The 12799-nt window shown below is 35.2% G+C and overlaps 1 protein-coding gene across 8 annotated transcripts; it reads left to right on the top strand.

Moving 5' to 3' along the window:
• Nucleotides 1–2401: 2401 nt before the first annotated feature.
• LOC126725784 (protein SRG1-like) lies at nucleotides 2402–12232 on the top strand. 8 transcript variants are annotated; one of them, XM_050430707.1, is made up of 5 exons: nucleotides 2402–2835; nucleotides 3344–3591; nucleotides 4170–4512; nucleotides 4899–5142; nucleotides 11640–11892. In XM_050430707.1, exons 1-4 carry the CDS (start codon nucleotides 2587–2589, stop codon nucleotides 5133–5135), a joined length of 1077 nt encoding a protein of 358 aa, XP_050286664.1. In that variant the 5' UTR covers nucleotides 2402–2586; the 3' UTR covers nucleotides 5136–5142; nucleotides 11640–11892. The 8 variants fall into 8 exon arrangements, 4 of the variants coding, with proteins under 4 accessions (XP_050286664.1, XP_050286667.1, XP_050286666.1 ...); XR_007655596.1 differs by lacking the exon at nucleotides 11640–11892 and adding an exon at nucleotides 11894–12232 and having other exon boundaries at nucleotides 2403–2835; nucleotides 4899–5202; XR_007655597.1 differs by lacking the exon at nucleotides 11640–11892 and adding an exon at nucleotides 5386–6070 and having other exon boundaries at nucleotides 2403–2835; nucleotides 4899–5202.
• The last annotated feature ends 567 nt before the right edge of the window (nucleotides 12233–12799 follow it).

Genomic DNA, 12799 nt, shown 5'->3' with positions numbered 1-12799 from the left:
TCAAGGCAAATTTCGATTGGGCAGTATTCAACAGCTCCAACTCGGCAGGTGTAGGCGTTATCATTCGCGACAGCAATGGTGAGGTGATTGCCGCCATGGCTGAGCGCATTTTTCTCCCTACCACAGTGCTGGAAGTTGAAGCAATGGCGTGTAGAAGGGCGGTAACTTTTGCTCTTGAAGTTGGCATCCAGGACGTCACCTTTGAAGGAGATTCGCTGACTGTGATCCAGGCTATAAACAGAGGTGGTGCAAGTGAAGCCCCATACGGCAACCTTATTGAGGACATTTTAGTTTATGTTTCCAGTTTTTCTTCAGTCGTTTTTAAGCATGTTAAAAGACCTTGCAACAGGGTAGCAGATGCTCTTGCTAAGAAAGCCAAGTTTGGTGATGTGTTTCAGGCTTGGATGGAAGAATTACCTCCTGACATTGCCCCCTTGGCTGTTCTAGATGTTCATTAGTTTTTGTATTTGGTTTCCAGTTTTCTAATAAATGCCTAGACTTTGGGTCTGGTTTCTCAAAAAAAAAAAAGATATGCAAAATCATCTTTGTCAATATGGCATTGTCAATTTCAAATAATGAGTTACCAAATTATCATCACTCATCATTTACACACTTTGCCTGCTCAAAATATCTTCCATCCCAATAATTGGGGATGGGTAAATAATTTGCTGACCTTTGGGCTCAACACTTACTTTGGCTGCCAAACTATTGGTGGGGATATTACACCCGTAACCCTCTCTCTTTTTTTGGATTTGTGATTCAGGTCCGTTTGAATTGAATTTATTGTTGCTAAAACTGAAAATCGAAAATACTGTAGCAAAATAATTTTTAAATGTGTAAATAGTACCGTGGGACCCATTTTTAATATTTTTTAATACGTGAACAGTATATATATATATACAGTGCATAAACAGTACATACACTGTTCATAACAGTACATTTTGTCTCCCAAAGTCAACAAATGCGGTAAAAAAAAAAAAAAACAAAGGAAAACGCAACACTGGAAAACGTGGATGCAGAATTCTTTTGAATCCAAACGCCCTCTCAGCAAACTAAAATTCAGTCCCTTTATTATGAATGGATCTAGCGAATGGATCTACTAGCTAGAGATACATACCGGGATGTTGAGTAGAAACTATAACAAAGATATTATATATGAAGTGAATTTATGCTCCCACACCCTCATAATGTAGTCATGGAAAAAAAAAATCTTAACATGATCATGATGTATTATAAAAATATCTCCCAACCAATTTGCCAAATTATATATAAATCATTTATATAATTTTTAAGGTCATTCACAATCAATTAGTTCTTTAATAATTATAAATGAAATTTAAGATTAAAAAAAAAAATTGATATTTTTTCAGTTAATTCAAAATAAAAAATCCATACAATGCTTTTGAAAAATCAAGATATATATATAGAATATTTTAAAACGTTTAAGTATATAATCATATTGTTAATACTTCTTAGCTAATTTATTTTTGAGTTTTACATTTAAGTATTCAAATAATTGTTTGGAATATCTTATATTTAGATTAATCTTTTAGATACATATATTAATGACTATTGATTGATTATTTTTATTTATTTATTTATACTTGTTTGAAATATATACTTATAATTAACTTGATTTATGAAGTAGTTTAAGCGTAACAATGATCATGCTAACTCAAAAATAGGCTTGAAAAATAATTGAAACAAGACACAAAAAATAATTATAACTTATATTTACATGATATCTTTTTATATTAATAAAATATTTTGTTTAATTGATTATTCTTGTATTGATAAAAAAAAAATGAACTAATTTTGTTTTCAATATTTTATCTTGATTGTGTCCCTGAACCAAAATTCTAGTTCCACCACTAACCGGTCCCAAAATTTGAGAACAAAGACTTGATTGTTGTCAATTGAACAACTTCAGTCACGTTTCCAAAGAACATGAGCAAAAGAATCTTGATAATTGTATTTGATTTCCATCTCACATAAGTAGGACATTATTGTAAAATTGTTATTTATTTATTTATTTATTTTTATTAAAAGTGGTCTGATAGTGAGGCTTGTCTAGCTTATTAGTCATAGGTTTACACTAGGCTCAGGCGAGGCGATTCAATTCAAACTTAAAGTCAATTAAAATCCACAAAGCCGAGCTTGATCAACCTACAAATCAGTTCAGCAGATTATATATCTCTGGTTAATAGAACAGTACAATACACACAGTCCATATAGATATTCAATTTGCACTTCTTGTCTGCATTTGAGTTGCAATTAGCTGCATTCTGATGCGATTTGTGTATGAGACACATAACCAACAACAATTGGCTGAAAAATAAGCAAACCAAATCCCAACATCTTCCTAGGCCACGTCAGTTTGCCCATTGACAAGTCTAAAATTGCACTTAAAACATTGTAAGCTTGTAACTAGAAAACAAGTGGTTGGTTTAAATTGGCCATAAGCAGCAAAGAGTTCACATATGCTCCAATCATTCACTAATCACTATCCACCAGAAATCACTATATAACATTATCAAGTTCTCAGCGAGATCCTTCCAGCCTGAATCCTATTGAGGAGCTGACAAAATGGCCGGAGTTTCCATTCCATCGGCAGATGTATTGCTATCAAGGCGTGTCCAGGAAATGGTTCTCAAAGGTGAAGAGCCACCACCACTCTATATTTGCAGAGACGGTGATACTGAAGATGTTTCTTCTGCCTTAGCTTCAATCCCTGTCATCGACCTCAGTCTCCTCTCATCTTCGGCAACAATCTTTGAACAAGAAGAAGAACTACAGAAACTTAAATCAGCACTGTGTTCATGGGGCTGCTTTCAGGTCTAAACTCAGCTTTGTGTGTGTACGTATGTAGTATAAATATAAAAGGAAAGTATTTATTAGACGTTTTAGTGACCACTTTTTCTTAATCTAGATTACCAGTATAATAAAGAGTACTAGTATTAGGAACTCTTATGGCCTCATGAGATTTAGAATTTAAGAGTGCATGAGAATCCCATAGAACTAGTTATCAAGAACCATTTTGTAGTTCCTCTCACAAATTAATCGTAATAGAAACTATAATGATCTACATTTTTTACAATTGAATGTGTGATAGCTGGTTATCATAAGCTCTTGTTTGATGGGGATGCTATAGATGCTAAGGAATACCCTGCAACAGGAAAGGTGTCACTTAGAAGATCATACATCTGAATCTATTGTAAAATACAACATATAAATATAATCTGAAACCTGGTTTCTGTTTTATGTTCGGTTTGAAATATTTGTGTTCCAGGCCATATATTTTAAGCTCTCAGTATAACATACAGGTTTTCTTCTGGTTTTGTAGGCAATAGGACATGGCATTTCAACTTCATTTCTAGACGAGATACGTCAAGTAACAAGGGATTTCTTCCAGCAGCCAATGGAAGAGAAGAATAAGGTTGCTAAAGGAGTTAAAGACTTTGAAGGGTATGGAGCTGATCCTGTCCCAGAAGAAGGTCAGTCTCTTGACTGGTCTGATCGCTTGTTTGTTAATGTGTACCCAGAAGATACAAGGAAGAGCAAATTTTGGCCAGAAAGCCCAGCAGCCTTCAGGTGCTTCAACCTTGCCCTTCTTATTGCAAAGAGACCAAGATATGGTTGAATATACCTAAAATGTAGTAAGAGAAATTAAATCCTGAAAGCACACACATCAAATTGTTTTGGTATAATAGTTGTTTATAAATCATTGAAAATGATTAACTAATTAGTCAAATAGACAAAAATACTCAAAAACTTGTAGAAAACTTGCATCATAGATTTTTTTAATTAGTAACTAAAATGCAACCTCTTAAGGTCATTAATTTCTGCATTAACACTAGACTGCTTGGCATCATAGGAATTAAATATTTACCAACCATGCGTGTACGCACAAAGCATCAAAGCAATGTAAATATATCATCTTAATCAGCAAAAGTGCCAGTAGACATAGCAAACAAACAAAATGAAGGGATTCTGAACAGATAAAGAGCATGCACTTTAGCATCAGTGCTCTATGTTGTTTCACTCTCATAACCCCCCAACACCACCCCCCCCCCCCCCCCCTCCCCCAAACCCACCCCCCACCCCTGTCCCCTCTTAAATTGGTTTTGTAATTACACTGAGAAAAAATTGACAATATAAATATGCTTGAGGTACTTGCAATTGTGCAGAGATGTTCTAGAAGAATACACAGTCAAGATGAAGACATTCACAGAGATTGTTTCCAAAGCCATGGCAAAATCATTGAGTTTAGAAGAAAATTGCTTCCTGAATCAGTTTGGTGAAAGAGGACTTCTGAAAACACGTTTCAACTACTACTCATGTTGTGAAAGGCCTGATCTTGTTTTAGGCCTAAAGCCCCATGCAGATAATTCAGGATACACCATCATTTTGCAAGATGATGTAGAAGGCCTTCAAGTCCACAAAGATGGGAAGTGGTTTACCGTTCCCACAATCTCTCATGCTCTCCTTGTTCTCATGGGTGATCAAATGGAGGTACGGTATATGTGCAGCTAAATTATTGTGTAATCTAAAAGGCATACTCATGAATTTGCATGCGCTACAACAAAACGAAATTCTCATAGAGATCTTCTATGTGAAAACTATTATTGCTAGAGCTGGATTTTGCTTAGGCAGAAGTTTGCAGCATCTATTGAGTACTGAAACAATCTCTAGCGATTCACATTTAACTATCAATAAAATAACTCAAGCAGTGTCAGTATCATCATGGATCTTTCCTTTAATGAAAGAAAATTTACCTCTATATCACTGCAATTTGCATAATAAGAAGTTTGAACAGTTGAAAATATACATGGTAGCATTTTATGTAGAAGTGTAATACATGGTAGCATTTCATAATTGGTTGTTTACTATAATGGCAGATAATGACTAATGGAATGTACAAGAGCCCTGTACATAGGGTACTGACCAACACTGAGAGGGAGAGGATTTCTGTGGCTATGTTCTATCACCCTGAACCGAAAAAAGAGATTGGACCTGAAGAAGGATTGGTCAACCAGGAAAGGCCAAAGTTATTCAAGAAGGTGAAAGGCTATGCTAATACACACTGGGAATATTACCGGCGAGGAATGAGAGCTCTTCATGTGGCAAAAGTCTAGAATTGTACTATCTTAGTCTTGCGTGCTTTATGAACAGATAAGGCATTTCACCTATGTTACTTCAGTGGTAATCTCTGTTCTTTATATAAACAATTTGTATACTCCTTATTCCTACTTATGGCTTGGCTGCACGTTGGAGATATGCTTAATGTTAATACTTTGAACTTTGATCTGGATAATTGTAAACTAGTGTGGAACAACGTCATGTTGTTTCTTTGTACAATTATGGTTACAACAATATATTTTTCAGTATTTGTTTTGTGCAGATATCAGGTTACAGGTAACTAAGGAATTGAATCCTAGGCACCAAACGAAGGGAGTATTATTTCCATGTATCAAAAGGGGAGCTACTATGAACTTGGCCAGTGGGCTGTGGGACTTACAAGAGTGTGTTTGGTAGGGTGGAAAGTAAGATTGATAGAAAATGGTAGAGAGAAAATACAAGAAGGCCACCATGTGTGGCGAAGAAAGGAGCAAACACGAGCGACTCAACTGCCATGAGCTTAATAAGGATGTTGAGTGATGGGCCGGAGGTGTCCTTGAGTGGGTCACCAATGGTGTCACCAATCACAGCTGAAACTAACAAAAATGCTAACTGCAATGGCAAAGATTGGAATGATGACAGATTTGTATCCTAGAGCAAGGCCAAATATAACATTAGTGGCAGCTCCAGTCCTGCAGGAATCGGCAACATCTTGCACGGGGCTGCAATAAGGAACTTTGTGGGTAAGTATATGCAAGTAATAAGCAAAAAGAAAGAATCATTGTCATGTTAATAATTTTAATACCTGTAGGCATTGCTAGTATAGTACTCTGTAACAAACCCAATAACAAGTCCAGCCCAAAGACCAACACCCACGCACAAGAAGAGCTCCCTGTTAGCATGTTGGATGTCAGCAGTTGCATATCAATAATGAGATGTTCATTATTTCATATATCTGAAAACTTAGGGTAGCCAAATAATGAAATTCAAGTGGATTAAAGCAGGATGAATTCAAACAATGTGTCAACTCGGTAATTAATCAAATCACTGAGCACATCACCAGGAAGTACATGGTCTTTTGTAGCTCATAATCCATTATCGATGTTCATTTTACAATCTAATTACTTATACAGCATATAATAGACTGGAAAGCACCTCCGGAGGATATAAAGTCAACTAACAGTAGAATATGGGTTATAGATAGCTTGTGTTAGGAAAATCTCTGACCCAATGTTAAACAACTCCATGTAAAGAAAAAGACCTTCCTTTGTGAACCTTAAATAATGTGCAAAAGTATAGTGCAACCAAGAATGTATTACACCTGGAACCTAACAACTAAAGACCACCCTCCCCCAACGAAAAAATGAACATAAATCAAAATTAGAAATTATAGTCAGATCTTTAAATTAAAAGTGCATGAGTAATATGTTTGAAAACGTATCTAGAGCTAAGAGCCTTGTAGTTCAACTAGCACCTTTTGATGTTTCCAACAGAGACATCTAGAGTTCAAATCCCCCCTCTCCAATTGGGCCATAATGCATTTTGCACGTCAACCTCTTGAAGGTGACAGGGACTTCTCACTTCACAGGTAGGCCTCCATTTCATGGGCAATGAAGTCATTTAATTTCTTCTCTTTTCTTTTTCATTTTATTTTTTTCGGTTAAAAGTCATTTACTTTTCGTTGTCTAAAGCCACTTGCAGACATTTTATGATATATGATTTATGACTCATGAGTAATACATACAAGATGTCTTTCTCCAAAAATGACATTAAAGTCGAAACCAATGATCACAAAAAAGAATCTTAAATCAAGGAAACCATTATCCCCATAAACCAAGCAAAAGGATCCAAATGATGTTGTTGTTCTCTAATGGATTGCTGAGTCAGATATGCGAAATCACCTTTGTCAATTTCAAATAATGAGTTACTAAATTATCATCACTCATCATTTACACACTTGCCTGCTTAAAATATCTTTCATCACAATAATTAGGGATGGGTAAATAATTTGCTACCATAGTTTGAGCTCAGAACTAACTTGGCTGCCAAACTATTGGTGGGTATGTTACACCCGTAAGTCCGTAACCCTCTCTCTTTTTTTGGATTTGTGATTCACTGCCAACAAAATAATATATGACACTATGAATAAAGAACATACTAAAATTCATTCACTTATTAATTATTAAGAATGGATCCACTAGCTAGAGATACACACTGGGATGTTGTTTAGTAGAAACTATAAGAACAAAGATATTATATATGATGTGAATTTATGCTCCCACACCCTCATAATGTAGTCCTGGAAAAAAAAATCTTAACATGATGTATTATAAAAATATCTCCCAACCAATTTGCCAAATTATATATAAATCATTTATATACTTTTTAAGGTCATTCACAATCAATTAGCTCTTTAATAATTATAAATGAAATTTAAGATTAAAAAAAATATTGATATTTTTTTCCGTTAATTCAAAATAAAAAATTCATACAATGTTTTTGAAAAATCAAGATATATATAGAATATTTTAAAATGTTTAAGTATATAATCATATTGTCGTGGAATTGGGCTTATCTGTTTCTGAATTTGAAGGTGATTCCGAGGTGGTATGGAGGGCTTTGAGGGCAGCGGATGGAGCTCACTCATCCATTGGTGAGACTATCAAAGACACAATGTCTACTGTAGCTTCACTTAGAACTTTTTCTTTCTCTCATACTAGGCGGCAGGATAATTGTGCAGCCCATACTTACCAAGAGACCAATTATTTCTTTTCCTTTACTAGTTTAGATAGAGCATGTTCCAACAGACATCAGTTATGTTGTTATTTTTGATTTTCCAACAACTTAATAATAATACTCAGTTTTGACTCTCCCAAAATAAAAGAAAAAGTGTTCATAATTGTTTGGAATATCTTATATTTAGATTAATCTTTTAGCTACATATATTAATGACTATTTATTGATTATTTTTATTTATTTATTTATTTTTACTTGTTTGAGATATGTAGCTATAATCAACTTGATTTATCATACTAACTCTAAAAATAGGCTTGCAAAAATAATTGAAACAAGCACAAAAATAATTATAACTTATATTTACATTTTATCTTTTTATATTAATAAAATATTTTGTGTAATTGATTATTCTTATATTGATTAAAAAAAAATTAACTAATTTTGCTTTCAATATTTTATCTTGATCTTGTCCCTGAACTAAAATCCTAACTCCACCACTAATCGGTCCCAAATTTTAGAACAAAGACTTGATTGTTGTAGTTGTTGTCAATTGAACAACTTCAGTCACGTTTCCAAAGAACATGAGCAAAAGAATCTTGATAATTGAATTCGATTTCCATCTCACATAAGTAGGACGTTATTGTAAATTTTTTTTTTTTTAATTAGAAGTGGTCTGATAGTGAGGCTTGTCTAGCTTATTAGTTATAGGTTTACACCAGGCTCAGGCGAGGCGATTCAATTCAAGCTTAAAGTCAATTAAAATCCACAAAGCTGAGCTTGATCAACCTACAACTCAGTTCAGCAGATTATATATCTCTGGTTAATAGAACAGCACAATACACACAGTCCATATAGATATTCAATTTGCTAAAACATGTTTACTCCTTGTCTGCATTTGAGTTGCAATTAGCTGCATTCTGATGCGATTTGTATATGAGACACATAACCAACAACAATTGGCTGAAAAATAGGCAAACCAAATCCCAACATCTTCCTAAGCCACGTCAGTTTGCCCATTGACAAGTCTAAAATTGCACTTAAAACATTGTAAGCTTGTAACTAGAAAACAAGTGGTTGGTTTAAATTGGCCATAAGCAGCAAAGAGTTCACATGTGCTCCAATCATTCACTAACCACTATCCACCATAAATCACTGTATAACATTATCAAGTTCTCAGAGAGATCCTTCCAGCCTGAATCCTATTGAGGAGCTGACAAAATGGCCGGAGTTTCCATTCCAACCGCGGATGTATTGCTATCAAGGCGTGTCCAGGAAATGGTTCTCAAAGGTGAAGAGCCACCACCACTCTATATTTGCAGAGACGATGATACTGAAGATGTTTCTTCTGCCTTATGTTCAATCCCTGTCATCGACCTCAGTCTCCTCTCATCTTCGGCAACAATCTTTGAACAACAAGAAGAACTACAGAAACTTAAATCAGCACTGTGTTCGTGGGGCTGCTTTCAGGTCTAAACTCAGCTTTGTGTGTGTATGTATTTAGACGTTCTAGTGACCACTTCTTCTTAATCTAGATTACTAGTATTATAAAGAGTACAAGTATTAGGAACTCTTATGGCCCCGTGAGATTTAGAATTTAAGAGTGCATAAGAATCCCCTAGAACTAGTTATCAACAACCATTTTGTGGTTCCTCTGACAAATTAATCCTAATAGAAACTATAATGATCTACATTTTTTGCAATTGAATGTGTGATAGCTAGTTATCAAAAGCTCTTGTTTGATGGGGATGCTATAGATGCTAAGGAATACCCTGCAACAGGAAAAGTGTCACTTAGAAGATCATACATCTGAATGTATTGTAAAATACAACATATAAACATAATCTGAAACGTGGTTTCTGTTTTATGTTCGGTTTGAAATATTTGTGTTCCAGGCCATATATTTTAAGCTCTCAGTATTACATACAGGTTTTCTTCTGGTTTTGTAGGCAATAGGACATGGCATTTCAACTTCGTTTCTAGACGAGATACGTCTAGTAACAAGGGATTTCTTCCAGCAGCCAATGGAAGAGAAGAATAAGAATGCTAAAGGAGTTAAAGACTTTGAAGGGTATGGAGCTGATCCTGTCCCAGAAGAAGGTCAGTCTCTTGACTGGTCCGATCGCTTGTTTGTTGATGTGTACCCAGAAGATACAAGGAAGAGCAAATTTTGGCCAGAAAGCCCAGCAGCCTTCAGGTTCTTCCAACTTGCCCTTCTTATTTCAAAAGAGACCAAGATATGGTTGAATAAACCTAAAATGTAGTAAGAGAAATCAAATCCTGAAAGCACACACATCAATTGTTTTGGTATAATAGTTGTTTATAAATCATTGGAAATGATTAACTAATTAGTCAAATAGACAAAAATACTCAAAAACTTGTAGAAAACTTGCGTCATAGATTTTTTTAATTAGTAGCTGAAATGCACCTCTTAAAGTCATTAATTTCTGCATAACACTAGACTGCTTGGCATCATAGGAATTAAATATTTACCAACCATGTGCGTACGCACAAAGCTTCAAAGCAATGTAAATATATCATCTTAATCATCAAAAGTGCCAGTAGATATAGCAAACAAACAAAATTAAGGGATGCTGAACAGATAAAGAGCATGCAGATTAGCATCCCCAACCCCCCACCCCAGTCCCCTCTTAAATGGGTTTTGTAATTACACCGAGAAAAAATTGACGATATAAATATGCTTGAGGTACTTGCAATTGTGCAGAGATGTTCTAGAAGAATACACAGTCAAGATGAAGACATTCACAGAGATTGTTTCCAAAGCCATGGCAAAATCATTGAGTTTAGAAGAAAATTGCTTCCTGAATCAGTTTGGTGAAAGAGGACTTCTGCAAGCACGTTTCAACTACTACTCACGTTGTGAAAGGCCTGATCTTATTTTAGGCCTAAAGCCCCATGCAGATGGATCAGGATACACCATCATTTTGCAAGATGATGTAGAAGGCCTTCAAGTCCACAAAGACGGGAAGTGGTTTACCGTTCCGACAATCTCTCATGCTCTCCTTGTCCTCATGGGTGATCAAATGGAGGTACGGTATATGTGCAGCTAAATTATTGCGTAATCTAAAAGGCATACTCATGAATTTGCATACGCTACAACAAAACGAAATTCTCATAGAGATCTTCTATGTGAAAACTATTATTGCTAGAGCTGGATTTTGCTTAGGCAGAAGTTTGCAGCATCTATTGAGCAGTGACATGTGAAGACTGTGGAAGCTATCTAAACATCTCTAGCGATTCACATTTAACTATCAATAAAATAACTTAAGCAGTGGCAGTATCATCATGGACCTTTCCAAAGAAGACAGAGTCATACATTTCCAAAAAGGGACAAAAATACCATACTAGAAAAATGGTTATAAATTGCATAGGAAGGCCTATTAATGAAAGAAAATCTACTTCTATATCACTGCAATTTGCATAATAAGAAGTTTGAACAGTTGAAAATACACATGGTAGCATTTTATGTAGAAGTGTAATACATGGTAGCATTTTATAATTGGTTGTTTACTATAATGGCAGATAATTACTAATGGAATGTACAAGAGCCCTGTACATAGGGTACTGACCAACTCTGAGAGGGAGAGGATTTCTGTGGCTATGTTCTATACGCCTGAACCGAAAAAAGAGATTGGACCTGAAGAAGGATTGGTCAACCAGGAAAGGCCAAAGTTATTCAAGAAGGTGAAAGGCTATGCTGATTCACACTGGGAATATTACCAGCGAGGAATGAGAGCTCTTCATGTGGCAAAAGTCTAGAATTGTACTTAGTCTTGCGTGCTTTATGAACAGATAAGGCATTTCACCTATGTTACTTTAGTGGTAATCTCTGTCCTTTATGTAAACAATTTGTAGACTCCTTATTCCTACTTATGGCTTGGCTGCACGTTGGAGATATGCTTAATGTTAATACTTAGAACTTTGATCTGGATAATTGTAAACTAGTGTGGAACAACGTCATGTTGTTTCTTCGTACAATTATGGTTACAACAATATATTTTTCAGTATTTGTTTTGTGCAGATATCAGGTTACAGGTAACTGAGGAATTGAATCCTAGGCACCAAAGGAAGGGAGTATTATTTCCATGTATCAAAAGGGGAGCTGCTATGAACTTGGCCAGTGGGTTGTGGGACTTAAAAAGAGTGTGTTTGTTAGGGTGGAAAGTAAGATTGATAGAAAATGGTAGAGAGAAAATACAAGATAGATTAATATTCTCTCTTGTATGGTAAAGTAGACAAGTGGAAGGACAAAAAACAAAAATCCACAATTTCTAATCTTTCGAAAATAGGAGATCATGTCTAATATAGTTGATTTGATCATCTTATCAATTTAATACAAAAATATAATAGGAATTTAATACTCTGTGCTTTGCTTTTCTTTTATCCCTCCTACCAAACACGATTCAAGAAAATTAATAATCTCCTCTTCCCTCTATTTGTTTCATCTTTCTCACATTTTCTTTCCTCTCTACCAGGAGTTACATTACCGCATTCATGATCTATCTCATTTCCCTCATTTATATGGGTAAAATTCTGAAGTTCTAACGGCCAACTTTTGTAATGTTTCCTTAGATTCCATGTGATTATCCATTTTAAGGGTGGGCAAATGGAGTTTCCCTAGTTTTTTAAACAAACTTCTGAAGGACATTGATGAATTTAAAAAGATAGGTTTTTTTACTAAAACCCCACAGCAGAGGTGCTAAAAATACAGCCTAAAATGAATGCCGGGATAGACATCATGGTCTAAAATCTTTGTTAAACCCTGCTTTTTTCGGGAAAAAAGGTTTCAAACTAAATGATTGCAGAAACTCAATAGATCGTCACTCCATGTCTGATCATGTGAAGTGCATCCAAGTTGAAAGCATTTTCCCAGTGAACTTCCTTGAAGGCCTGATGCACTCAAGTCTTAGGAAGGAAACTTGAAAAG

This window comes from Quercus robur, chromosome 5 (assembly GCF_932294415.1).
Source record: "Quercus robur chromosome 5, dhQueRobu3.1, whole genome shotgun sequence".
In the NCBI taxonomy this organism is placed as follows: domain Eukaryota; kingdom Viridiplantae; phylum Streptophyta; class Magnoliopsida; order Fagales; family Fagaceae; genus Quercus; species Quercus robur.
The sequence above is the reverse complement of the archived record's forward strand: the minus strand, read 5'-3'. Positions and strand labels throughout refer to the sequence as shown.

Coding starts and splice junctions, on each gene's coding strand:
- LOC126725784 (XM_050430707.1), top strand. CDS start 2,587: ATGGCCGGAGTTTCCATTCCATCGGCAGATGTATTGCTATCAAGGCGT. Junction 2,836..3,343: donor GTTCATGGGGCTGCTTTCAG/GTCTAAACTCAG, acceptor CTGGTTTTGTAG/GCAATAGGACATGGCATTTC. Junction 4,513..4,898: donor TCATGGGTGATCAAATGGAG/GTACGGTATATG, acceptor CTATAATGGCAG/ATAATGACTAATGGAATGTA.